Source organism: Peromyscus maniculatus, chromosome 6 (genome assembly GCF_049852395.1).
Source record: "Peromyscus maniculatus bairdii isolate BWxNUB_F1_BW_parent chromosome 6, HU_Pman_BW_mat_3.1, whole genome shotgun sequence".
In the NCBI taxonomy this organism is placed as follows: domain Eukaryota; kingdom Metazoa; phylum Chordata; class Mammalia; order Rodentia; family Cricetidae; genus Peromyscus; species Peromyscus maniculatus.
The window spans coordinates 105,988,523-106,015,104 of record NC_134857.1 but is presented as its reverse complement, the minus strand read 5'-3'; the positions used below and the strand labels follow the sequence as shown (position 1 = coordinate 106,015,104).

The 26,582-nt window shown below is 40.7% G+C and overlaps 1 protein-coding gene across 1 annotated transcript in view; it reads right to left on the bottom strand.

The window, feature by feature from the left end:
• Arsj (arylsulfatase family member J) overlaps window positions 1-24,754 on the bottom strand; it is a 73,704-nt gene extending 48,950 nt beyond the window's left edge. The window contains exon 1 of the mRNA XM_006970409.4: window positions 23,446-24,754. Coding sequence (XP_006970471.1) covers window positions 23,446-23,837 — 392 coding nt within the window. The 5' untranslated portion in view covers window positions 23,838-24,754. The remainder of the gene's footprint in view (window positions 1-23,445) is intronic.
• Window positions 24,755-26,582: the final 1,828 nt, after the last annotated feature.

The following is a 26,582-nucleotide window of genomic DNA, read 5'->3' as shown; positions in this document are numbered from 1 at the left end:
CAGCTATTGCTACTACCTGGAACCTCTTCTTCTGGGTCCATCCTCTAAAACATACTATGGGAGAAAAAAGCAAAAATGGAGGGTGAGAGAGAGAGGGAGGCGGAGAAGTAAAGGGAAAGACTGAAGTTGAACAAGGTAGAAATGGCTAATTAGCAGATATTGATTTATGATTTATTTAGTGATTTACTTAAAGCATTGCTTGTACTGCCTATTTGCCAAGCATGACTTCACTTTTTACTTCAATCAGAATGACCCAGGGAAATAACTGAAATGATGGGTTATTGGCCTTAACAATCTGCTGACTGCCCGGTAGGCTTCTGTAAAACCTTTCCCAACCCACCTTGTGTTTTAGAGTATATAGCGAGAACATAAACTGGACCCTGCATTTAAGCCTTCCAGGAGCTGTCGTGGCTTTCCCTCCCAGTGACATTTTCTCCCTTCGAGTCTCATTGGTGTGAGGGTGCTTGTGCGGAAAAATTCTCAAGTAGGACCACCACTGTATTGAGTGCTTCTGTGTTGAAAGCATTACTTTATTAAAAAAAAAAATCTAGTCGAATAGGCAAGAGAGATATAGAAACAAATCTCAGTGTTCAAAAACTTATGTGCATTCTAGTAACACAAGGTGTCATCAACAGTATCTTCAATATACTAGTGATGACTTCATGTTTATCTGTATGTAGAAGATTAATATATTTATTTGCAATATGTTCCCTTAAACAGACAAGATGATGATTAAAAAACGAGTTCTCACATTCCATGCCTTGATGCAGACTAGACCCTATGTCATGGATCTGTTGCTTTTCTCTGTGTCTATGAACTTGCCTATTTCAATCTTAGGTGTCATTTTTATGGACGACTGTGTACATAGCCAAGTTAAGGCACAGAGGATGAGAAAGGATGGTGACAGTGGCTTGCATTTTCAAGGTTAAGTAAAATCTCCAACAGTTTCATTATTGTGGTTCAGATGAACTCCTCCTGTTCACTTAATCATTGGATGTCCACTAGTTTGTCTTTCCATCTTGAAAACATCTTCCTTTTGAACCTCTGACCTCTCTAATTACCATAGTATTCTCTTTTTCCTTTGTTTTAGGCTAAAACCCTCACCTAGCTTACAACGCTCTCCTTTTCTACTCCATCAGCAGTTTTAAACAACTTTCAAGAATCAAAGTACTTGTTTAAGGAGTGTGTGGTGGTGGTGGTGGTGGTGATGGGGGGGTGGTGGTGATGCTGGGTGGTTAAATGATCTTTCGTTTTGCCAATTTAAAACACAATAAAAATTTAATTATGATCGGAGCTCTGAGGAGAACATTTCTTTTTCAGGCAAACATTGTGAAATTAAGTGATATGCCACCAGTTGCTGTGGGGTTTGTCCTGGTTGGCTCACATGGAATATAACCACATCATCCAATGGTAGACTGTGGGGAAATAATTTCTGTTCACACTCGGTTCAGTGTTCTCTCTCATTAACAGCCCAGCCTCTAACTACGCATGCCATTTCCTTTTAAAAAAAAACCCGTCTGTTGAATATTTCAAATGTGCAGACTCTTAAGCTGGTGACTCAAATCCCCAGTACTGAATCATCTAGCCAAATATGAGTCAGAGCAATAAGAGCCCTTGCAGACATGTAGCTAACTGAACTTAAGGGAAATATGTAAACTTGTGAACAACTTCTTAGTTATTACGAGATATGGGAGTAAGAGAGAAACAGCACAAGGCTGGTTTCCTGTCTTATCTTTCCTGAACTTAAACATCTATTTGGATGACCTCAGTCCTACCATCATTTCCCTTAAAAGGACCACAGTGACCATGTGTGGCATTTAAACAAAGATTCTGTAGACAGCTGCTGTATCTTACTTTATGCTAATTTGCTGTGGATTTTTTAAAGGCTATTTGGCAATGACAGCCAACACGAGATTAACCATCTCATCAGAATGTGTTTATTTGGCAGTGTATTATCAAAGGAATTCTTTTCCTGAAAGATGAAATGGACATATAAAGCTAAAGGGCATAGTTTAAAGTTATTCCCCTCCTCATATTATGGTTCATGTCTATTTGGGTTAATGTTATTATGATCCACCAACCACCAAGCAGAACTTTTTTTTGAAAGTTTTAGTTGCTTTATTTTATTGCAAGGTTCTGATGACCATTCATCCAGTAGTATTCCTTCCATCACTGATTGTTTCTGATTCTTTCCCCATTCTTAACCTTGTTGGTGGGTGTTTTTCAGTGTTTCAGTTTGCATTCAGCAGCTCTCTTTTCACTGCCAGTAGTGCAGTTTTATAGGACTGATAAGGAACTAGGAAACAGTGATGAGGCAATGGGGAGATGTTAAAAATGAATGAGGTGCTGGTATAAGCCATAAATAGGCATGTCACAAAATAGACATCAAGGAGGTCGCGTGTCACATGATCATTCTTTGTATCTGTTTCTCCCATACTGATCTAAAGTGTGTTACCTTGTGCTCTTCTCTCAGTAGCTATTGATATGGTATTGAATAACAATTTGAAGAACTGGGTATTTTGACGTCTGAGAAACTATACATCCCAGAAGTAACTGTTTTGTTATTATTTTCTACATACTCCTTGTGCCTGAGACTGGAGGCTAAGTGGTTCATGCCTACATCCATTGAAGCATTACAATCATAAGACTGTGTGGTGGTTTGAAAGAACATGGCCTCCAAAGGGAATGGCACTATTAGGAGGTGTGGCTTTGTTGGAGTGGGTGTGGCCTTGTTGGAGGAAGGGTGTCACTGTGGAGGTTGACTTTGAGGTCTCATGTATGCTCAAGCCAAGCCCACTATCTCAGTTTACTTCCTGTTGCCTGCAAGGTGTAGAACTCTCAGCTCCTTCTTCCATGCTGCCATGTCCTGCCATGATGATGATTGACAGAACCTCTGAACTGTAAGCCACTAAATTAAATGTTTTCCTTTATAAGAGTTGTTGTGGCCATGGTGTCTCATCATTGCAATACAAACCCTAAGACAGATTATCACATCCACCCACTGCTTTTCTACTCTATAACTACCTGGGGGTATAAGCAGATGGCAAGCTCTGATTCTGCCACCCCCCTCCTGCCTCACTACAGGATTTTTCCCTCCAAATAAAAGCCTGTGCTGTCTTTAAAAGAATAAAAATGAAAAAGTTTGCCTTATCATATGAAAAATTTGATGAGAATTCCTGGAATGCAAATTATACATGGCTCTTAAAAGCTTAGGACTAGGAGCAGAGCAGAATATCAACATTCAAAAAAAAAAAAAAAACAGACAAGGCTATATTCACACATGCATTTGACATCCAGTTTTTGCCAGATAGCACTGAGGATTGTGCATGAGTGAGGGTTAGTCACAGATAATCAACAGACTTCTTTCTTTGGAAGAGTTTGCTATTTCTTACCAAGGAAGCTTTTGCTGCCCGTCTCCCTAGGAGGAAAAATTGACCATTTCCTGTTCTTCAACTCCCTTCCCAGCATGTAGATCCAAGCTCCCCTCCAGGAGTTTGTGTAGTTTTTAGATAATTTTGTCCTTGTTCTTAAGTGCATCTTCCCATGAAGGAAACAAGTTGAAAATGGTCTAACTATAAAATGCTGTAGCTAGCCCAAGTATGGAAAAATAATGTCATTGAACTACCTCGTCTTTAACAGTTGCATGTAATTCTGGCACATACATTAAAATCAGAGCCACACTTTGTACAAAAAACATTAATAAAATACATGTTTGAGAGCCTGGTATCTTTTTTCTTCTGATGTTGACGGGTTGTTATTTTTACATTTTCTAACTTTGATGCCTATTTCTGGAGAGTGATTATGGCTCAACATGTTATTCATTTGTAACAAATAACTTGATAACTTATCTTCCCTGATATGTTTAAAAAAAAAAGAAAAGAAAAGAAAAGAAAGAAAGAAAGAAAGAAAGAAAGGAAGAAAGAAAGAAAGAAAGAGCCAGAGTCTTTCAAACAATGACCCAGGAGCCCTGAAAGTCTGGGTGGAAGGGCTCTGAATCTGCCTTAGAAGGCAGTGGTTGGTATCTGGGAACCTGCCAGGCACCCTGCTTTCATGTCTGATGTATTGGACTTTTCTGTCAAAGAGGGCACTTGAATGAGAAGTTCCCCAGTGAGAAAGAGTTTGTCAATCACACAGCAAGCTTCAAGTCCGACAAGGAAAGGAGCCAATAAACCCATGGCAGACAGCATGTACAAACCTGCAGAGTCCTGTGGTTCAAACTGCAGTGGGAATGACGGGAGAAGGAGACTACCGTGTAGTCCCATGTGGACAGTGGGGATGCCAACATGATGGGAGAAGGAGACTACCGTGTAGTCCCATGTGGACAGTGGGGATGCCAACGTAAGAGGCCACGAGGGGGTGGGGGGCTGAGAAGGCTTCCAGAACTTGAGTGGTAAAATTCCACAGAATAAGACAACCGAGCTTGCTCCAAGTGTCACACTAAAGAGCAGGAGAGGGGAGTGAGAGTGAGTATCCATATATGATACATTTCAACACAAATATCATGGAGGGCATCACTCTGTAACCAGTGGAAAGTTTTAAACATAAGAGAGAGAGCGGGGAAAGGAGGGTGGGAGAGAGAGAGGGAGGGAGGGAGGGAGAGAGATTTGAAATGATAAAGGATTCCTTAGACCTCGCTTCATTTAAGAAAGACTGAACTTTCCTTTGTATCAGAAAGAAACTTTTATATCACTTATTTTAAAAAGGGAACGGATGTTCGGGCTTACATGTTAGATTGGACAGAGTGTATGTTTTAATTTCAAAGTTGGGTGTGGTAACTAAGAAGAACGTACTGTACGAAATATTTATCTCTACAGACTTGTTTTACTATTGGCACAGCTGTTTATTCTTTGGCCCAGAAAGCAACTGCAGAAGACAGCAGTGTTACTTCCCAGGCTGGCTCATAGGCTGCTCAGCAAGTGATGTGTCCTAGAGAACAAAGAAGAGATCGCCATGTGGAAAAGATTTCTCCTTTTTTTTTTTTTTTAAAGAAAAGACTATTTTCTAAAAATAAAGGCAAAATGGCACATTTTTAGGCGTTTCAAAATTAAGAAACAAAGGGTGTGCCTCAATTAAAACAAAACCCAGTGCTCTCAGAAATGAATCCCTAAAATATTATAACTCTAAAAATTCATTATGTGGAACCAGCCTACTCAATCTTTTGCTGTGATAAAAGAAGACATGTGTGTGTCTGTGTATGTGTGGACATTTGACATTTAATGTGATTAATGATCTGAAACCATAGTGCTTTCATTTCCATGGTATTTTGTTTTGCTCACTGATATAACCAAATGCCCAACAGAAGAACTTGAAGGGAAGGTTTCTTTTGACCTTTCCGGGAAGGCATGGTTGTGGGGTGGCTCAGTCCATGGTGGCAGCAATGTTCATATTTTTGTGGGTCAGGAATCAGGGAGAAGCTAGCATGCCTCATAATGGACCTCTGCTGATGACTCACCTCCACCTGCCAGGCCCCACAGCCTTCCATACAGTCTTGAAGAGAGAACATTCAGACAAATGACCCAATGAAGGACAACTCACATTCAAACCTACATACATGGAGTCTTCTTGTTGATTTCCTTTCATCACTAAGCATTTGAGTGACTGGATATGCTGATGTGTAGGATCTGTGTCTGTGTTCAGGATTTAGAAGAATGATGGGGACTGGCAAATTCACTCAGTTAGTGCTAACCTGGCCAGCCATGGAAGCACCTCTTGGTCATAATCACCAGTGCGGCTGTGTCTTCTTTTAAAATATTACTGAGTGTCCATGTCAAAACTTGATCCAGATATTCTGCCCCATCTGTTATGCTTAATTTAAAAATATGTATAAGGCTGTAACCTCTAAAACTATAAAACCCAAAGGACCAGGAAAAGGCAAGGGGAAAACAAAGATTATTTATTGTAGGCTTTAAAGACAAAAGCACAATTTTCAGAAATTCTTTTGTGATCAGTTCTAACTGCTGCTTGAACAACACTGATTCAGTAAAACGTTTTTTTGCTTTGGTCATAATCTCTGGCTTTGAAGCTCTTTAAGCTCCCTCTTTGTTCCTGCTGGATGCCCATGCCTGCTGGATCTGCTCCTCAATCAATCGGAACTCACCTATTCCCTAATGTCTACCCACCATTTTCTCTTGCACAGGGCACAGTAAAGGGCTTCTTAGCAGATCTTCCTTGTGTAAACCTTACCTCTAAATTTATCCTCAGTGCAGCCACTGAAGTAATTCCATAAGCCTACCTGAGATCACAATGCTTCTAAGACCCCAAACTTCCAGTGGCCCCTGCTCACTCAGAGGGAAAGTCCTTGCCTTCAGGAGCTGGCTTCTGTGACTCTTCCATTCCATTTCTTTTCGTCTCTTCCCCTGACTGGTCCAGTTTCACTAGGATCACTTCTGGGTGGTATGTGAGCACACCAGAGGTACTATTTTCCCAAGGACTATGCATTTTCTGTTCTTTCTTGGAACAGGTGGATACAAGTTTATCCCTTATTTCATGGTCTCTGTAACATTGCTGGCCCACAATTTCTGACTTGAACCCTCCTTCCTGCCTTCTCATCTTTTGTAAAGAAGGGCATTACCTCTGACATACTGTGTCGTTCACTTACATTTTCTTCCAAATGGCATGGCAGTATAAAAGTTCAAAAATGCCAATATTTCAAATGTTTACAAGTCTGAATACCTTCAGTTTTATGGCTTAGTTCTCAGAAAGTCTATTGCCTTTTTATCTTAAACAAAGTGCTTTGCCTAAAAAGAGAATCGTTTTCTCATCCATTTTATGAGAGATGGAGACCATGTCTTTCCTAAAAGTTGGAACTCTGAGATCCAAAAGAAGTCTTCATATCAGAGTTCATGAGGGCAGACACAAGTCTTTGAATTTGCACTAGGAGTTAGTCAACAGCAGTGGGAAAGTGAGAGACACACTTGTACATAATATTGGACCAGAGCTCTATTACAGTATCACTCAGTGTGACCCTCAGAAACAGCTATGGGGAGCTTGTTGCAAATGTCGAACCTCACATTCCATGCTAGACCTTCTGCTGTAGAACCTCTAGGGTAGAAACCAAGCACATTAGGTTGAAGAAGTCCTCCATGTGATTCTCAGCACTATTTACTGTAGCAAACTCTAATTATTAACACTGAGAAGGTTGTTAGAAACAAACTGGACATGATAAAAAAATGCATGTAATTTTAGCACTTTGGTATGGAGGCAGGAAGAGCCAGGGTTCAAAGTCATTCTTAGCGATATAGAAAATTTGAGGCCAGCCTGGGCTACATGGGATACTGTCTCAAGGCCAAGTAAAAACAGGAAAAGGAAGTTGTTATAATTAACAAAGTATTTGAAGTAATTACTTAGTTTTCAAAGTTAAAAAAAAAGAAAATAGATAATTGCTACTTCTAACACAGTAAAAAAGTTGGATTCTAGGTACATTTTAATTGTCTTATGGGACCCATATATGTTGAACATTTATATAATAATATAATAATAAGAGAATATTATCAGAGTAATGATAAAATATTAACAAATTTCATGTCTCACTATGGGAAGACAAACTAATGTTGTCATTTTAAATTTATATATGAAACAAACCAAAGTAAGAACTTACTTCAACTCACCAAATTTGAATGTGGAAGCCAGTTAGAAAATTATTTTTAAGTAATTATGTATATTTTGATTTTGCTATAGAAGCTTTTACTGGAGGAACATATTTATTGACTTCTACCACAAAAATAAACTGTACAGCTAGACTAAGTCCCTCCTTTCAATCATCTTGATAATGGAGTGGAAAAAATCAGAGCTTAAATTGGAATCCAGTTTTTATTACTCTGGAACTTGGCCAAGATAGCAAATCTTTCTATGTATGATGTCATCATACATAAAATGAGGTTGAGAGAATATGTAGAGACACAGGTTTAGGTAGGTCCACACATTTTGGCATACGTCTATTGGAGAATCTATATTAAGATAATAGAGTATAGAATAGTTATTTTAGTTAATATTATGCCAGTATAGATACACTATCAAATTTACAGCATAAATTATTATAACATAGATTATTAATGGAAGAGGTTAGCAAGAACAGATGACTCACTATTTTTCCTTAGGTAAGACAGCATAGAATTTGGGTAAAGTATCTACAGAACTTTGGCTTGTTTTAGGTAGAAAAAACTTGAGCTTATCTAAATGTTGATAGAAAAGATTTAGAGAATATAAATACAAATTATGAAAGGGAGGTAGAGGTAATGTCTCGTGTCTTTTCTGGATAAATTTGTGCAGATGGGAAGGAAGACAGAAAATTGCTTACTAATAATACCAGTAGGTTTGTAAATTTGCTGTTAGCAATATGAAAGTGATGGCTTACTATGGTGGTATTTTATTTGTACTGAAATGTGATTTTAATTGTATGTTACTAAATAAAGTTGCCCGGGGGTCAGAGCTATTAGAGCCATAGCAAGAGCATGGTGGTGGTGGTGCACGCCTTTAATCCCAGCATTTGGTAGGCAGAGCTAGGTAAGTCTCTGTGTGTTCAGGGATACAGCCAGCATTGGAGACACACGCCTTTAAGACCTGGAGGGCTGTACTTACAGGCAGTGATGAGGCAGTCATGTATTTGGGTTTACAACCAATGAGAAGGCAGAACAGAAAGACTATAACAAGACAAACACACAGGAAGTAGCTCTCTTTCGGAGAGGTAGGACCACCGCAGGAGGAAGGGTAAGGTTTTAGCTCTGAGCTCTGACCTCTTGGCTTTCTCTTTTACATTGGTTCTGTATTTCTTATTTAATAAGACGGTTGGTTACATCTACAGCTTACTGTGGCTGATGAGTTTTTGCAATGAAAGTATATTGACAGATGGCATGGTTTGGCCCCCATACACTCAAGTGTTTGAATGCTTGGCTCAGAGGGAGTTGCACTATTAGGAGATGTGACCTTGTTGGCATAGGTGTGGCCTTGTTGGAGGAAGTGTGTCACTGTGGAGATGGGCTTTGAAATCTCATATGCTCAAGCTACACCCAGTGTGGCACTCAGTCTTTCCTTCTTGATGCCTGTGGATCAAGATGTAGAACTCGCAGCTCCTTCTCCAGTACCATGTCTGACATGCTTCATACCATGATGATAATGGACTAAACATCTTAAAATGTAAACCAGTCCTAATTACATATTTTCCTTTATAGGAGTTGCATGGTCATAGTGTCTCTTCACAGCAACAGAAACCCAAACTAAGACAAAAGCAATACGAAATTTAAGAATGGGGGCCAAGAGATGACTCAGCAGTCAAGAACACTTACTGCTCTCTTAGAGGAGCTGAGTTTCCTCCCTAATCAGCACATTGAGCAGCTTACAACCACCTGTAGCTCCAACTCCAGGAGATCAAACACCCTATTCTGGCCTTGATAGGCACCTGAATACAAGTAACACACACACACATCTTTTAAAGAATTAGAAATGGTAGTTCTGAAGATTAGGACATATGACAGAAAGGAGAAGGCAGTGTGGTCATGATTTCAGGTAAAGTTTCTACACTTGAGATTTGGGGAATATTTGTTTCTATTTGTCCTAGTTAAATCAACCCCAGAATTGGGTTAAAACTAAAACTCTCCACATGTATGTGCTTGTGTTTATTTGTAGAGAGGGTTCCACTATAGAGGCCAGGCTGGCTTAGAAGTCATAATTCTCCTGTTCCAAAACAAGATACATAACACCCGAGACTTTATTTGTAGCTGATATTTACAGATTTTATCATTTAGTGTATTGTTGCATATTTTGGGGATTAGGAGGAAAGAGGTTCCTATTAGCAATATATTACAATAATTGAAATGCAATCGTCACTTCAGGGGTGGAAATGATGCACTCAGCTCCCTCTTGCCTGGTGTAGGGTAAGAAAATAGTCAGAAAACTGGGACAGGAGATGAAAGTAGAGTTTTCCCTAGGGAGAACGAAGCATATTCCTGCAAGGAAGACAGCTGGGGAAGGGCACACAGACCTGAGAGAAAGTGCTAGAACCTTGGCACTGATGACTCTGAGTGGATAGGTGGGGGCAGTGTTGATTCAGATTTTGTAGGTCCTCAGACGGACTTAGGAACTGCATTGCAGCCTCCAGGGAGTGGGAACTGCTGAAGTGGTAGCTGGTAAGACGTGTGCTGTGTTGTGGGGATTTCACTCCAGTTCGTAGAGATGGATTCCGGTGCCGCAAGCACTGCCGGTCTTTTAGGAAGTTATTGAAGTAGTGGCCACTGGGCATGTGGAGTTCTGTTTCCAAGAAACCTAGATTTATGTGTTAATTCAAGAACTAATTTTGGTGTGCTTATTAAGTGTCAACTATAAAGCAAGATGGTGTTCAAAACTAAATAGGGTATATGTATGTATATATATATATATATATATATATATATATATATATATATATATATGTGTGTGTGTGTGTGTGTGAATATATATGTATGTATGTATGTATACACATATCTATTACATTTAGTCAAGAAATGTTCTAAAATCAATGACTGAATAAAGTTGAAGACATCACTATCTTTCCCATTACCCATTTTCAATTCTCACCCAGCTTCACGTTTATAATACTATTGTTCAAATATTTCTCTTATCACACACTTATCAGGTTTCCAGCAGGTTTGCCTTTTTTACCAACCAATAACTGATACAAACTGCAAGTGCAGAAGCTGAAAACATCCTACCCCTGCCACCTTTGTGGACACCTCAGAACGAATGTTGTTACGTGGAAACTCAGGGCAGATAAAATACACAAAAATAAAAGCATACATAGTTTAATTTTAAAATTGCCTGTTGATGCCAAAACTGGAAAAGCAAGATAATACATTAATGGAAAGCTTATTAAAGAACACATTTTTAACTAAAATAGAAGCACATCACTTTCTCCCTTCCCCTTCTTCCCCACTCAGCCTTCCCAAAGTTCCCTCTTTCAACTCATCCCATGCCTCAATTCTCAGATTAATAGATTAATCGCATCCCATTTGATTAGTATTGTTACATAATGTACGTATATGTGCATGAATATGTGTGCATCGTTATATAAACACTCTGTGGTGTCTGTTTTTGTTGATTGTATGTATATGGTTGGTTACCATGGAAAGCTTCTATAAAGAACAAACAGATAGTAGGATCAGGGCATGATTAAATCCATGAAAATACTCTATGTATAAAGGACACTTCACTTTATCAAATGACATGTTAACAAAAGTCCTCAAAGTATCTCACAAGTCACATTAGCTGGTCAGTGGAGTTGACTTTGAGGCTGGAAAAGTAGTGAAACCATTCCTAGTCTACCAATAAAAACTACATTTAAGAAAGATTAAATGGCATATTCAAGAGTACAGTCTTGATTTTGTTGACTCAGACTGCAATTCAGATTTTGTTACTATGAACTCTGGGCCATAATTTTATCAAGAGCAATCTACAGATTCAATGCAATCCCCATAAAAATTCCAACACAGTTTTTCACAGATCTTGAAAGAACAATTTTCAGCTTTATATGGAAACACAAGAAAAACTAGGATAGATAAAACAATCATGATTCATAAAAGAACTGCTGTGGGTATCACCATTCTCAACCTTGAATTGTACTACAAAATTATATTAATAAAAACAGCATAGTGTTGGCATAAAAACAGATTTGTTGATCAATGGAATTGAATTGAGGTCCTAGATATAAATTCATACACTTATGGATGCCTGAGTTTTATAAGGAGGACAGAAATACACTCTGGAAAAACGACAAGCATCTTTAACAAATGGTCCTGGTCAGACTGAACAGCTGCATGTAGAAGAACCCAAGTAAATCCATACTTATCACCCTGTACAAAACTCAATCCCAAATGAATCAACGACATCAATATAAGGCCAGAAACACTGGAACTGAGAGAAGAAAAAGTGTGGAACAACCTTGAACTCATTGTCACAGGAATAGGTTTCTGTACAGAACACTATTAGCACCGGCACTAAGAGAACCTTAATAAATGAATGGTGTCTCCTGAATCTGAAAAGCATCTGTATAGTAAAGGATACTGCCATTCACACAAAGAAGCAGGGTACAGAATGGGAAAATATTTTTACAAATTACACATCTATCCTAGAGCTAATATCCAAAATATATGAAGAACTAAAAATAATTGACCATAAAGAAAACAACCCAATTAAAATGGGGTACACATCTAAAGAGAGAATCCTAGACAGAGGAATGGCTGAGAAGCACTTTAGGAAATGTTCAACATCCTTAGTCAACAGGGAAATGCAAATCAAAACTACCTTGTGATTTCATTTTATACCAGTCAGAATGGCCAAGGTCAACGAAAAAAGTGACAACTCATGCTAGAGAAGATATGGAGCAAGGGGAACACTCCCTCATTGCTGGTGAGAGTACAAACTTGTATGGCCACTCTGGAAATCAGTGTGGCAGTTCCTCGGGAAATGGAGAATAGATCTATCTCAAGATTCAGCTGTATCACTCGTAGGCATATACCCAAATGACTGTATATCCTACTATAGAGATACTTGTTTAATCATGTTCATTGCTGCTCTATTCATAGTAGCCAGAAACAGACTATATGCCTTTCAAGTGGATAAATGGACAAAGAAAATGTGCTAAATTTACTCAGCTCTTATAAAAATGAAATTTGCTGAGTTTTTTGCTCAGAATTTGTTTAATGGAACTAGGAAAAAATAATCCTGAATGAGGTAAGTCAATCCCAAAAGACAAATGTATTTGCTAAGTATTTGCTTATATGTGGATGTTAGCTGTTAAACTTTAGATAAGTAAGCTACAATCCATATAACCACAGAGATCAGGAATAGAGTAAAGGACTAGGGGGAGAGTTGGATCACCATAGGAAGGAGAATAGAGTTGTCATGGATGTATGGAGATAAGGGTCTGAAATGGGAGGATCAAATGGTAAGGGAGAGAATATGGACAGGGACAGCTAAAACTAAGACCGACCTCCAACTGGATATCTGTCATCACCTAATTCCACTTCTGGGAATGAGTTATTTTTAGTTGAGTTGTTGGCCAAAGGAGTACCATAGGAACCATAAACAACCCAGGCTATTGGTTGCTTACCACAAACTGCTAGAAGGCCTTGTTGCTGAAGACAACATCTATACAGCTCACTAAACATGAAGTCAAACTGGTGCCTACCTAGAGCCTTTATCCCAATGGTCTAGTGTTTACAGTACTGCAAGGTACTTTGCACACGACCAAAGGAGAAAAATAAGCACCAACCCAGCTACAAACTCTTCTATCTACAATGGTGACCCACCTGCAGGATGCTTTAGTGTCATAGTGGCACAGAGCTTGTGACACTAACCAACCAATATTTCATCAAACCAATGGGTTTGAGGCCTGTTGTGTGAGGTAGAGCCCATCCCAACACTGCACAAGTGGTTAAGAATCTGAGACTATGTAGCCCAGGGATCAAGGGGAAAACCAAATTCTACCGTTTTACCAAAGGAAGATAGCAATAAAATGACTCCTAACAATGTTCTCCTTTATCCATAGATCAGTATCTTTCCAGCTATCATTAGAGAAGCTTCCTTATGCAGTAGATATGAACTAAGACAGAAATCTACAGCCAGACAATGTGCAGAGAGTGAGAGACCTTCGAACATTCAGTCCTAAAATAGCATGTCTCCATCCATTCCCTCCCCTTGAGGGTTCATGAGACCTTAGGGAAGAGGAGGCAAAAATATTATTAGAGCCAGATGGGATGGAGGACACAGAGTCTGTGGCAGCATGTACAGGGCCTGCACAGGTCTGGGTCTGATGGATGAGGTCCCAGCACTGAGAGTGAATGTGTACACAAGCCCACATCCCTAACACAAATGCTATCTACAGCTGATAACCATTTGCAAATGAAAAATGAGTTTTTCTCCAATGGAATCTCACTGTGTATACAAACCACACTAAAGGCCAGGCCTCATGCGTGGAGGTATGTGGCCAACATGAAACAAACTCAGGGGCATTTTTGGAGGTTCTTTGTCTCACAATGCTTTGTCAGGTTTGTGTGCTTGTTTTTCCTTTTCCTTTTAAGGTCCTTTGGGTGTACAGTATGGTTTCCAGTTTTGTGTTTCTATGAGATCTCTGTGTGTGCAAATGTGTGCATCTCTGCATCTATGCGTGTTCCCTGAGCTTTCCTTTGGCTCCCTTTCTTCTGTTTGTTTTGTCCTATTCTGTTTTTTTTAAATCTATTATTACTATTATTTAGTTTTCATTATTATTTTAATGAGAAAGGGAAAGAAAGTGTGGATTTGGGTAGATGGGGAGTTGGAGAGGATCTGGGAGGAATTGGGGGAGGGGAAACAGTAATCAGAATATATATTATTTAAAAAGTCCATTTTCAATAAAAAATTCTGGGCCATTTTTTTTTTGCTTGATCACATTTCCTACCTGAGGGAAATAAATAATTGTTTATTCAACTATTCTTTCTCTCATTCTTCATGTGATTACTTAGCACATAGGAATACAGAGTCCCGGACTGGGTGCTGTGAAATTTATGGAGTTATAAATCAGACTCTTGCTTCTCAGGGGGCGAGCAAGGGAGGTAAAAGACTTAGTAAGAGCTGTGAAGGAGTGGAAAATCATGCCTAATAAGACAGTTATAGAAAGAATTGTAGAAGGTCCCTGTTAAGATAAATTACTTCTGGCTAAGTAATCATGGGAGGCTGTATGAGGAATGTGGTGGTGTTGCTGAATCCTAAGGAGTGGCTGGCATTTGGGCAAACAGTGAAAGGCATGAACTCCACAAGTGAGGCAAAGAGACGGGGAGCAATGAGAGGAGCCCTAGAAACCCTGAGCCGTCCATCCCTTTCTCTGGTGTGGAGAGTTTGAAAGTACAGAGCCTGAAGAAACTATTTAAAGATGGGGCTAAGGTGTGATTATAGTTTATGTGGGAGGCAGGAAGTACTGAAGAAAACCTTGAGGACACTGATGGAGCCATACAGTTTAAGCTTAAATACGTGCTTTACAGATTAGAATGCGATCATGGCCAGCTTATATAACTCCCCTAAAATTTTAATATTCTATCCGTAAAATGAGAACATTTGTTAAATATTTTATTAATATTTTCAAATATTGGGTGCGAAGATTAAAAGGCAGGATTCTGGAAAAGAAACAGGCACATGAAAGCCTTTAGAGAAAATTAATTTCTTTTCTCATTTTTGGTACGTTGGGGAACCAAGGGTGCTGTTTGCTGAAGGGGCTGTTGTTATGAGTCTCATGTTTTAGTAAAGCAAATGTATCAGATGAATTGAAGAGAGAGGGGGTAAAGACTGAAAGATGAGAGGCAGAAAGGTTTCCTTCCTCTTATTTTAATTACAACAGAGCACATGGAGAAACAGATGCCTCACAGAAACACCACTACTGGGAACGTTTAATATCTAGACTGTTAAAAGAACATTTCATCAAACTAATTATATCATAGCAAAATACCCACAGGGTGAGATGAAATCAAAGTCATCTGTAGAATTTTGCTAGAATTCATAGTTCTCAGCCCTCTGCTCCTAGATGCATTTCAACCATCTGGAATAATATTTTAAGAAACTCAACAGTATCTCTTGAACAGATACATATTCAAACAACGAATGTGTCTAATTGTAAATGAATCTTTGGGGGCCTCATTGAAAATTCAGCATTCTGATCACCAATGTATGCCACTACCCCAACTAACCAACATGTCTGCTCTCAGGTAACCCAACATTTGGCTAGGACTGGCAGCTGCCTGCTGGATGGCCTTAGCTGCAGGCTCTTCTTTACAGACTGTCTAAGGGAGGTGTGAAAGCCACTCTCCACTTGCTATATTCATCTTCTAAAGGTGAGGTAAGGCTTGAAGGAAATTCTTGTTTATTGACAGATAACTATAGGCATTTATATTTTCACAAGTGCCTAAACATTATCTAAATATCTCTGGCGGTAAGTAGTAAATTTTTAATAACTGGTATCGAACATTCTCTGTGTATAGAATGCTACTTACAAATATACTTTTAAACAAGTAGATAGAGTAGGAAGTGTTATGACCTTGATGTTGATGGGAAATGTGTGTGTGTGTGTGTGTGTGTGTGTGTGTGTACACAAGGCCATACAATGAGCTAATTAAATCTGTTTCCCCTAAGCTTCATCCGTCACTTTATGCTGAGAGTGAGTGACTCTAAAATTCAGTTGCTTTTTCAGGGTTTCCAACACTAGTGTAGTTATAAGTTGATAAATCTCCCAAAGACACACTGTAGCTCTGGAGCCCTTGGCAAGTTCACAGAGAAGTCCTCTGGATTCCTATCCTCTGAGACAAATCAAAAGCCCCAGAGCTCTTGACTAAGTCCACAACTGTGCAGTGTGACCACAGTGGTTCATGATGGACACTAGGAAGTCTCTACTTTATTTATCTGCACAGGGAGGCTGCTGTTAAAGCCAACCTCTTAGAGTCTCTTAAGAAAGCTTTGGAGGGAAAAAATTCATCATAGTTTTGGTGCTCTGTGTTAATCTTTACCATAATTCAAGTCTCTTCAACATATCTGCTGTCACTGATTCTAACCTCTAGACATCTCTCTATCCTCTTCTTTTATTTGGCGTCCCCTATCCTTACTCTCCAGTCCTTCCAATGAGCCCTCTGTTACTGATAGTTTGCTCTGTAGTAATCCCTTAGCATGACCTTAGCATGGCCCTGGACATTCCTTCTTTTTACTCCTTTCAGATCACAGCTGGCCCTTTACTCTACTTCACTTCTCAAAGAATCTGAGGCAGGAATAGATAGATAGGCATCTTCTTAGTTCCTCATTACACTTTTGTGTCCCATTTTTTGGTCTTTTTTATTATTAATATTTTTTTAAATTTATTTTACATACCAACTACAGTTTCCCCTTCCTCATCTCCTCCAGTTCCCTCCCTTCACCTCCTTTCTAACCCCCCATCCACTCCTCAGAAAGGGTAAGGCCTCTCATGGGAGTCAACAGCATGGCATATCAAGTTGAACTAGGACCAAGCTCCTCCTCCCTGCATCAAGGCTGAGCAAGGTGTCCCACCACAGGGAAAAGGTTCCAAAGAGCCAGCTCATGCTCCTGGGACAGATCCTGGTCCCACTGCTAGGGGGCCCCACAAACAGACTAAGTTACACAAGTGTCACTCACATCTAGAGGGCCTAGGTCAGTCCCATGCAGGCTCCCTAGCTGTTGGTCTAGAGAGTCCATGAGCTCAGATCAGCTATTTCTGTGGGTTTTCCTGTCATGATCTTCACACACACACACACACACACACACACACACACACTTACCCATGAGATCTCATTTATTTGCCCTTCCCAGAGCAATCCATGTGTCTCTCTCAGAAGACAAACAGTATGTACTCACTCATAAGTGGGTAGTAGACGTAAAGCAAAGGATAACCAGGCTACAACCCATAGGCCCAGAGAAACTAGGTAACAAGAAGGGGCCTCATTACACTTCTTAGCAATTGTTGTTTCCCTTCAGAAACCAACAGTGGAACAGACTAGACTCACAGTCCTTTAGCTAATTCCAGGCCCGACCCCTTATCCCTCAGACACAGTCAGCACTGGGCTGTGGTGGTATTGTGTTCCCCAAAATATTGTATGCCCTAATAAACTTATCTGGGGTCAGAGAACAGAAAAGCCACTAGATACTTAGGATAGGCAGTGGTAGCACACGCCTTTAATCCTAGTATTCAGAGGCAGAAATCCATCTGTTCAAGGATACAGCCAAGCATGGTGACTCACACCTTTAATCTCAGAAAGTGAGCCTTTAATCCCAGGGAGTGATGGTAGAAAGCAGAAAGGTATATAAGGTGTGAGGACCAGAAACTAGAAGCTTTGGGCTGGTTAAGCTTTCAGGCTTTGGAGCAGCACAGTTCAGTTGAGATTCATTCTGGATGAAGACTCAGAGGCTTCCAGTCTGAGGAAACAAGATCAGCTGAGAAGTTGGCTAGGCGAGGTTAGCTGTGGCCTGTTCTGTCTCTCTGATCTTCCAGTGTTCACCCCAGTACCTGGCTCCAGGCTTGTTTTATTAATAAAGACTCTAAAGATTCATGCTACACTGGGCCACCTTCACTACGGTTGTTCTCATTATTTTCAATAGTTTAAATGTCCACAGGAATGCGGTATCCAGCATTCTACCCTAACCCCTCAACCTCCTCACTTCCAGAGATCTCACCCTGCCTCACCTCAGCCCTCACTTCTCTATCATTTGTAAACACTGCAGTACTTGGAATTTTGTCCCATCGTGAACTTTTCCAACCACTCTGTCCTGTCCGTTCACTCGGCAATCTACTCACTGAACCCCCATCCATAAACTCAATCCATCGATGTCAGGACATAAATCAATCCATCGATGTCAAAACATAAACTCCATGGCTTCTTTTCCTTTCCACATTCAAGCCTACGATCAGTCACTGTGTTTATTTTGGAAATCCCTGATCTGCTTAAATTCAAGTCTGCAATCACGGTGCTTCTCCAGGTGGCATCCGACTATGGCAGGATAAAAAAACAACCATGACTGACCTGTCAAAACTAAGCCACAATGCTCAGGTGGATTTTCTGGACTGCCAGCCTTTTGACCACATTTCCCTGCTCAGTTCACTTTTTCACTCCCCTAGAAAGCATTTTATATCCAACTTTTTTCAGACATCTAGATCTTAATTCTCAGTGGGTGATCTCACTTGCCACGTTATATAGAAAGTAGAATGATTCCAGAGTGAACTTCTTCATATTCCCCTAATCAAATCTTCCAATATCTTTGCACTTTACAACGGTCTTCATTCCTTTTCTAGTGAGTGAAGTGATAAACAACAGCCAAAGGATTTTGAGGGACAGTTAGGAAGACTTACATTCTAGACCAGCGGTTCTCAACCTGTGGCATTGTGACACCTTTTTAAATGAACCTTTTATAAGGGTCATAGATCAGATATCCTGCATGTTAGATATTTACATTATAATTCATAACAGTAGTAAAATTACAGTTATGAAGCAGCAATGAAATAATTTATGGTTGGGGAATCACCACAGCTTGAGGTACTATATTAAAGGGTCACAGTAATAGGAAGGCTGAGAACCACTGGTCAAGACATTAATATTTATCATACAACTATGTTTAAGAGGAGGCACCATTGGAGAAAAGGATGGTCGTTAGAACAGAGGAGTCCAGAAATGGACCAAATGTATCAGTTGATAAAGATGATTCTGCAATGCTATGGAGAATATGTGATCTTAAAAGTCCGCCCCCCGTGTGTGTGTGTGTGTGTGTGTGTGTGTGTGTGTGTGTGTGTGTGTGTATGTGTGTGTGTGTGTGTGTGTGTGTGTGTGTGTGTGTGTATTTGTGTGTGAAGGCACTCATGTGCCACAGCGTGCATGCCCATGCCATGCCATGCTCATGGACATCAGAGGACAACTCTTGGGAGTCCTTCAGGACCCAGTTCTCTCCTGCCACCTTGTGGGTTCTGGGGATCAAATTCAGGTTGGCAGGCCAAACAGACAGACAGAGGAAAGTGAGTGCTTTGGAACTCTGATTTAATACTACATCAAAAATTAATTCCAGGTGATCTAAATATAAAAACAGAGCAATAAAAGGTTTAGGAGGAAAAGCTTATTATGGTGCTATGATATAGGCAAGACTATATTAAATAAGCAGAGGAAGGAAAATAACATAAATTGAATTATAAGAAAATTAAAACCTAGTCATTAAAAAACACATTCTTGAAAGAGTGAAAAAGAAAACCACAGAATGGAATATTAGTGCAGTATAAACAGCTGACAAAGGAGGAGATTACGTAAATAATCATCACACTCCATCAAGGAATAAATAGCCACTTAAACAGAAAATGGGAGGAGGATTTGCATAAATACTTATTAAAAGACACTCAACATTATTAGCTATTATGAAAATGCAAATTTTAATCAGGACAGCATACCAGTGTACAATGACCACAAAGTCTAGAATGAAGAGACAATACCAAATGTTGGCATAGATGGAGTTTATCACACAGTGACAGTTCAAGCCCAGAAGCACCACTTTGCGAACTGCTGGGTAGTGTCTACAAAAGCTGCGCACACATATGCCTATACAGCAGCAATTCTTCTTGATAAATACACAAGAAGAATGCAAAGATATGCTCACCAAAGCATGAACAAGTATGTTTCTGGCAGCATATTCATAATGGTATCAATATTATGTTGGAAACCACCAACATTCTTGATGATAGAATGGATAAACGCATTGCAGCATGTTTACACAAAGGAACACTATCCCATAGAGAGATGCAACAAATTACATCAATAGGCGACAATATGGAGAAGTCCATGAGTAAAAGCAATGACTTATTATGAGATAAATTCAATTTGGATCACCTGTCTTTCTTTGGGGCTTTAAAAATTGGTGTCTAATGTTTGCAAAGCCTATAATTCAGAAGCCGTCTTTATTGTCTTCTTAAATAAGTGCTGTTACTTTTCTGGGCTACCACCTCCTTAAGAATAATAAAGTTATCTTGAAATTGATTGAACACAGGCAGTCACTATCTCAATTAGCCTTGATGTCATCAGACTAACTATGAACATCCCTTGACCCCACTGCATCATTACCCCTCTTTGACTCTTAGCAAATCTATGTGAAACAGGAACAACAACAGCTATATTACAGAACTGTTGTGGGAATTAAATGAGATAATATGTGTAACAGTGATAGCTCCATAGATGCTTGCATTTAATCCAGATGCTTTCAATTCGCCATAAACAGCATTCTCATCAGAATAATGGGACATGCTCATAAAAATTATTAGTGATTTCTGGACACACTCCATCACTGCCGAATGGTGTGTAGGTCCGGAGATTTGTATTTTGACTGGCATTTGAGGTGATTCATTCTGCACAGTTGAGTTTGAAAGCTACCACCTGGAGATCAGGTTTCTCCAATTGTTCCTCACAGTTTGCAAGTAGCAGTCTGCATGTAAAGACTGCTTTCTCATGGTGACTGATATTCAGTGTTGCTAGAATAGTATAATATAAATTATACAAGGAATTTGTTACAGATCTGTGTAGCATAAAAGAATTTCACATTTTGATTCACCAAAAATATAAAAAGGAGTGTCGTGTCGTTGTGCAAATGGTATCAAATGTTAATTCAGCTCCAGTCATGAGACTCTTCCCAAGTCGTATAAAGATATTTGACTCCTCTCACATTTCACATAACCTACTTCCCTCTTGAAATAATCCATCCCACTGGGACTGTTATTGCTTCCTTCCTTTTTTCTTTAGAGGATGCAGAAAGCACATACATGTTCTCAGAGGCACGATAAGTACCATATTCTCTGGGCCTGAGGTATTCATATTAAGCCTGGAACTAGACACCCATGACCACTTTCTTACATCTGTATTCATTTATAGGAAAGTCTCAGGGAAAACTTCAAGTGAGACATCTCCAACTGCTTAACTCAAGTAGAAATCTGTATCAAATCATAGAAGCTATTTGAACTTTTCTGGTCTACAAAACAATTATGCAACTTATTGCACCGGACACAAAATTTTAGTGGGAAGCAACATCTTCCCACTGGATGAGTGATTGCCTGACAATGCTGAGTCAGCCTTTGGGTAAGGGGGAAAAACAGGAGTTATTTCCATCTTCATTTTCTCCCGTCTTATTAGATAAATTTCAAGGTAATGATAAAGGTAGAATAAATTTTTATCAGTATAAGATGTTTAGGACCAAATGTCCTTATTCAGTGAAAAGCCCTGAACATACTTTATTGTGTAAAGTAAGTTCATCTAATCCAGTTTCATATTTTTTTCAACTACTGTTGGCTCTCCTTGCAAATTTAAATTCTATAAATCAGTTGAAGTGTCTTTCTGATATGTTCATTTCATGAGCCAAGGTTAAGGATGGTTGGGAAGAGAGATGAAGAACTTAATCCTAGGCCACCAGATGGCTTGTTTTCCAGCCAACAATTGCTCCTTTATAAATATCCAATGCTCTTGATTTTATGATGCAATGACTAACATTGAAGGTGACTCTGAAGGACACTAAGACCTTTCTCCTCCTCTTCTGGGTTTGGTTGTGTGTGTTTCTTTTTCTTTCTTTCTTTCTTTCTTTCTTTCTTTCTTTCTTTCTTTCTTTCTTTCTTTCTTTCTTTCTTTCTCTCTCTTTCTCTCTTTCTTTCTTTCTTTCTTTCTTTCTTTCTTTCTTTCTTTCTTTCTTTCTTTCTTTCTTTCTTTCTTTCTTTCTTTCTTTCTTTCTTTCTTTTTTACTTTTGAGCTAGGATCTCACTTTGTAACTCTGAATGACCAGGAACTCACTATGTAGACTAGACTGACATTGAACTCACAGAGGTCTGTCTGCCTCTGACTCCTGAATGCTGGGTTTAAATACGTGTGCCACCATGCCCTGCTCTACCTCTTCTTGCTAAGGATGAAAAAATTTTTCTGGTAGTGATGGTAAATTTTGACAGTTTGCTAAGCAGTGGAAATTATGCTGTAAGCAAAAGTCTTTGCAAGACAGAGATTCCTACAAAACACTGTAGTCTTAATTTTTCCAGGCTGGTTACTGGCTACTCTTACGGGATCTAATTCCAAGAACAACTTCACTTGAAGCAAGGGTTCTCTGTCCTGAAAATCACAAGGAGTATAGATTGAAGCCATGGATTGTTTAGGAGAAGCTTGACCCTTGACCCTCTTGCTTTACCTGACTTCCAAACTGAATTTGCACCATGAAAACCAGTTATTATCATGTATAGACTGACAAAGTAAAAACAGGAAAATGTACGAACCCCTTAACAAGAGTAGTTATTTAGCAGACTGCTGACAGCATTAAAAATGTTTCAATCCCATGAGCTATGACACTTACTCAGACTTCTTCCTCAGTTGGGAGAAGCAGCAGCAAATTCCACTGAACTCAGCTGCATCTTGAGAACTGTCTTGGCAGTTAGATATGACATCATAATAGGAAAGATCCTGGCAGAGTCACATTCCACCCTCCTCACGTTCTATGTCACCTTTTCTCTGCTTTTGTGGCCTCTGTTCTATCTGTGATGACCTGGGGGTTTGGGTCACGCAGTTCGAGATTTTGTAACAAATTAAGAGTTGTAAAAGGACACCTTGCTGTGTGATTTCTGTTCTGATACTTGAAACGAAATGTGAACATGCTTGAGAATCGAAACAGATTTGGAAGCAGCAAACATGGAGTTCTCGGGTTAGTGGATGAATGTAAAAACCCTGACACCATTCAAAAGCTCACAGCTGGCTGTCAGGGAAAGAAAAGGGAGGAGAGTAGGACCTGGCTATTAACACCATTATCGAGGGACTGCACACATTCATCCATTCATTTTTTTTCATTCATTGGCTCCCCATACACACACCAATGCTTTCTGTTCCTCCCTTGAATGAGAAAGAAGTTTTAAATAAAGGCTTAAGATGTTTCCAAATAATAAATAGAAGTGGCAACACTTACTTTCCGGTAATAAACTGGCTCCTGGACGGCGTGCAAATAGGCTGGACATAGTAGTTCTCTAGTTTAACTCCTTCGGCGGCGAGTTTGTCAAGAGTGGGCGTCTTTATCTCAGATCCGTGGTAACCCACATCTCTAAATCCCTGATCATCAGCTAAGATGAAAATGAGATGGGGCTGGGAGGTGGCCGTGGAGCCCGGTTCAGATCTCTCTCCGTCTTCCGTTCTCAGGGCCCCCTTTTCTTCTAAACCCTGGCCCCAGGACAGGTAACCATAGGTGAGCAGGCTGAGGACCCAGAAGCCTGCCAGGGCACCCATCACCACTATCTTTCCAGGCCACGCCCAGCCCTGAGGAGGTGGCGGAGGCAGAGGCTCCGCGCTGTCCCTGGGGGCCATTCACTCGGGTCCCAGCAGAGACTCCACACACAGAACCCTGCCCCCTCTGCTGCTGCTGGCACACTCATGCATGCGGAGGGGTAAAGTCAGCTGAAGGCTGCAACGGAATCCTGCTCCCCTCCCAGCTGTCACAACTTCAGTCCTCTGGAGGTGATGGTTTAACCGGTGGATGCTGAAAAAACTAGAAGGGCGCAGGTCCTCTCCATCAGTTCGCACTTTTTCTCTTCTAGCACCGCCCAGCAGCTTCCACAAAAAAAATTTAGTGTCTTCGCCCAAAAGTTCTCACGAAGAAAAAAGAACAAACGAGAGGAACTGATAGCCGCACAGGACAGTGACTTTGGGCTTCACATAGTCCCCTGCTTCGTCGGGGAGTAGGACTGTGCCCATGTGCAGGCAGGCACCAGAGGTGGTGGGACTGGCATCAGTCCAGCGCCCCGGCACCCGGGAAGCCTTGCCAAGTTGCTCTGAGCCTGACTCCCTGCTTCTGGATGGATGACAGGCTGAGCCTGGGGGACCTGCTTCTGGCTGGCTGCCTTCCGCACTTTTTGGGGGGCTATTTCCCCATCTTCCGCTGTGGGTTAGTCAGTCTCCTTGACACCCCCCTCCAGTCAGTTAAGTGAGAAAAGATCCTGCCCTAGAGCTAGCTGGCCTTCCCACCTCTTAGGCAATTCCGTCTCTGCCCCGCAGCGCTTGGGAACACTCACCGGGTCCTGGCCTGTGACCGCCAGCACACGCGTCCCCTGTGGGTGCTGCAGCTGCCCCTGCATGAGCTTGGGTGGCTGACTTAGTTCTGGCTCTCTGTGCCTTCTCCCTCTACTCGCCAGGCAGCCCCAGCCCGAGATCCATGCTTGCTGGCTGAGGGCGGGCCCAGGCAGGGGAGGCGCTGGCTCTCCGCCCTCCTTTCTGCTCCAAGAAGGATAGACCCGGGAAGGAAGGGCGGCTTCGCTGCGGGGCGGCTCCCAGGGGTCCCCATTGGGACATCCCTGTGCAAGTCGTCTTTCTGTGGGTCTGCGAATGGAAAGTCCCCTTGCTCATCTCGAAACTTTGGAAGCTACGGGAACCAGGGAGAGGAGAGGAGAATCAACAGATGGCACAGTACACTCTCGGGCTGGGTTTTCTTTATTGCACGCCTCCTCCTTTTCATCCTTCCCTGACTTTGACATTTCTTCTCTCTTTATTTTTTCTGACAGGCACAGCTAAAACATTTAAAGTAATACTTTTTCTATCAACAGTTGAATTTCTCTTTCCTTCTCTTTCTAAGTGAAGATGTAAAGAGGTTTTTTTTTTTTTTTTTCCCTCTCTCCAAACTTCCAGGACATTTCCCGCCAAGAATGGAGAGAGAGAGAGAGAGAGAGAGAGAGAGAGAGAGAGAGAGAGAGAGAGAGAGAGAGAGAGAGAGAGAGAGAGAGAGAGAAGGGTTACACCCTCAAGACCGGAAGCACATCTGTGTGTATAGTTTTGAGACAGTTTCATGTGCTGACCTGGAACTCCCTGCGTACTTGAGGATGACTCTGAACTTCTGATCCTCCTGCCGCCTCTTCCCCAGATGATAAGATTCCTCCAAGCCATGTTCACAGAGCGTTGGATCAACTCCCCAGCACTCTGTCAGCTGAACTGTGCCTTTGCATTTTTGCAGCAAACATTGCTTCCTGTCTAGTATCTTGGGGTCTTCTCCCTTCCTTCTCTCTCCCTCTCGCTTTCTCTCATTTCACTTCTCTCTGTTTTCTTCTTTCATCTCTCTCCTCCCCACGATAGAGGCTTGTTCTCTTTGAGAAAAGGTTTTTTTTTTTTTTTTTTTTTACTATAACTGTAGCCTTTTAAAACACTGCTCAGAGCTGGGATCTTTAGGGGAAGAGACAGTCAATGCCAACACTCCTTGAGATACTTTTTTCTTTTTCTTTTTTCTCATCTTCTTCCCTATTTGTTTCAGCACTTGCTCACTGAACACCTACTGCAGACTGGCATACAACCTGTTAGACCCAATTCATGGCGAAGTCATAATTCTAAGTTGCGTTTAGCTGTCCCTTTTAATTCCCCGCCTGTTGCTACAGTTCTGTTAGAATTCTCAGGCAACATGGGTGAAATGGAAACCGAGCCTGGAAGACAGAATGCTGTTTCATGCAGCTAATTTTGCCTACGCTCACAGGCCGTTGCTTATTCTGGTTGCTTAGGGGAGAGATGCTGAGATTTAGAAGGTATGTTTAGAATTGGGAGTAGCAATTCTGAATTTAAAATTCCAAACTTATAAGGAAAGTCCTGTTGGGGGTTAGAGTACGGAGAGGCGGGGCTCCGGGCTCCCCTGGCCTAATGGGATGCTGGAGTGGAAAGATTCGAACACTCAGACAGATCCAGAGCTGATGAATGAACTAGAAGGACTGTCTTTATTTCTGTGTGACAAAGATATTCAATTCCAATTTATACTTCTGGCAAGGATTTTTTTTTTTTTAGCTAACATTTATGGACTATTTTCTGTGAGCTAACCATAGTACCTTAGACACTGACACACATAGGCACACTCATGTGCTTCTAAGTCTTGATGTGGTTAGTATCTCATCTACTTTATCATTCTCCACCAATCCTGAGGAGCGTTCCTCCATCCCACAATATTGGAAGAGCTGAGTAATATCAGTGGGAAGGAAGGAGTGAACTAAATCAGAATGTTTTTGCTCTGGTAGAACCTACGCTATGGTGTGAAAGAAACATCCCGCTCAACTATCACCCCCAAGCCCCAACTGTTACTGTGAA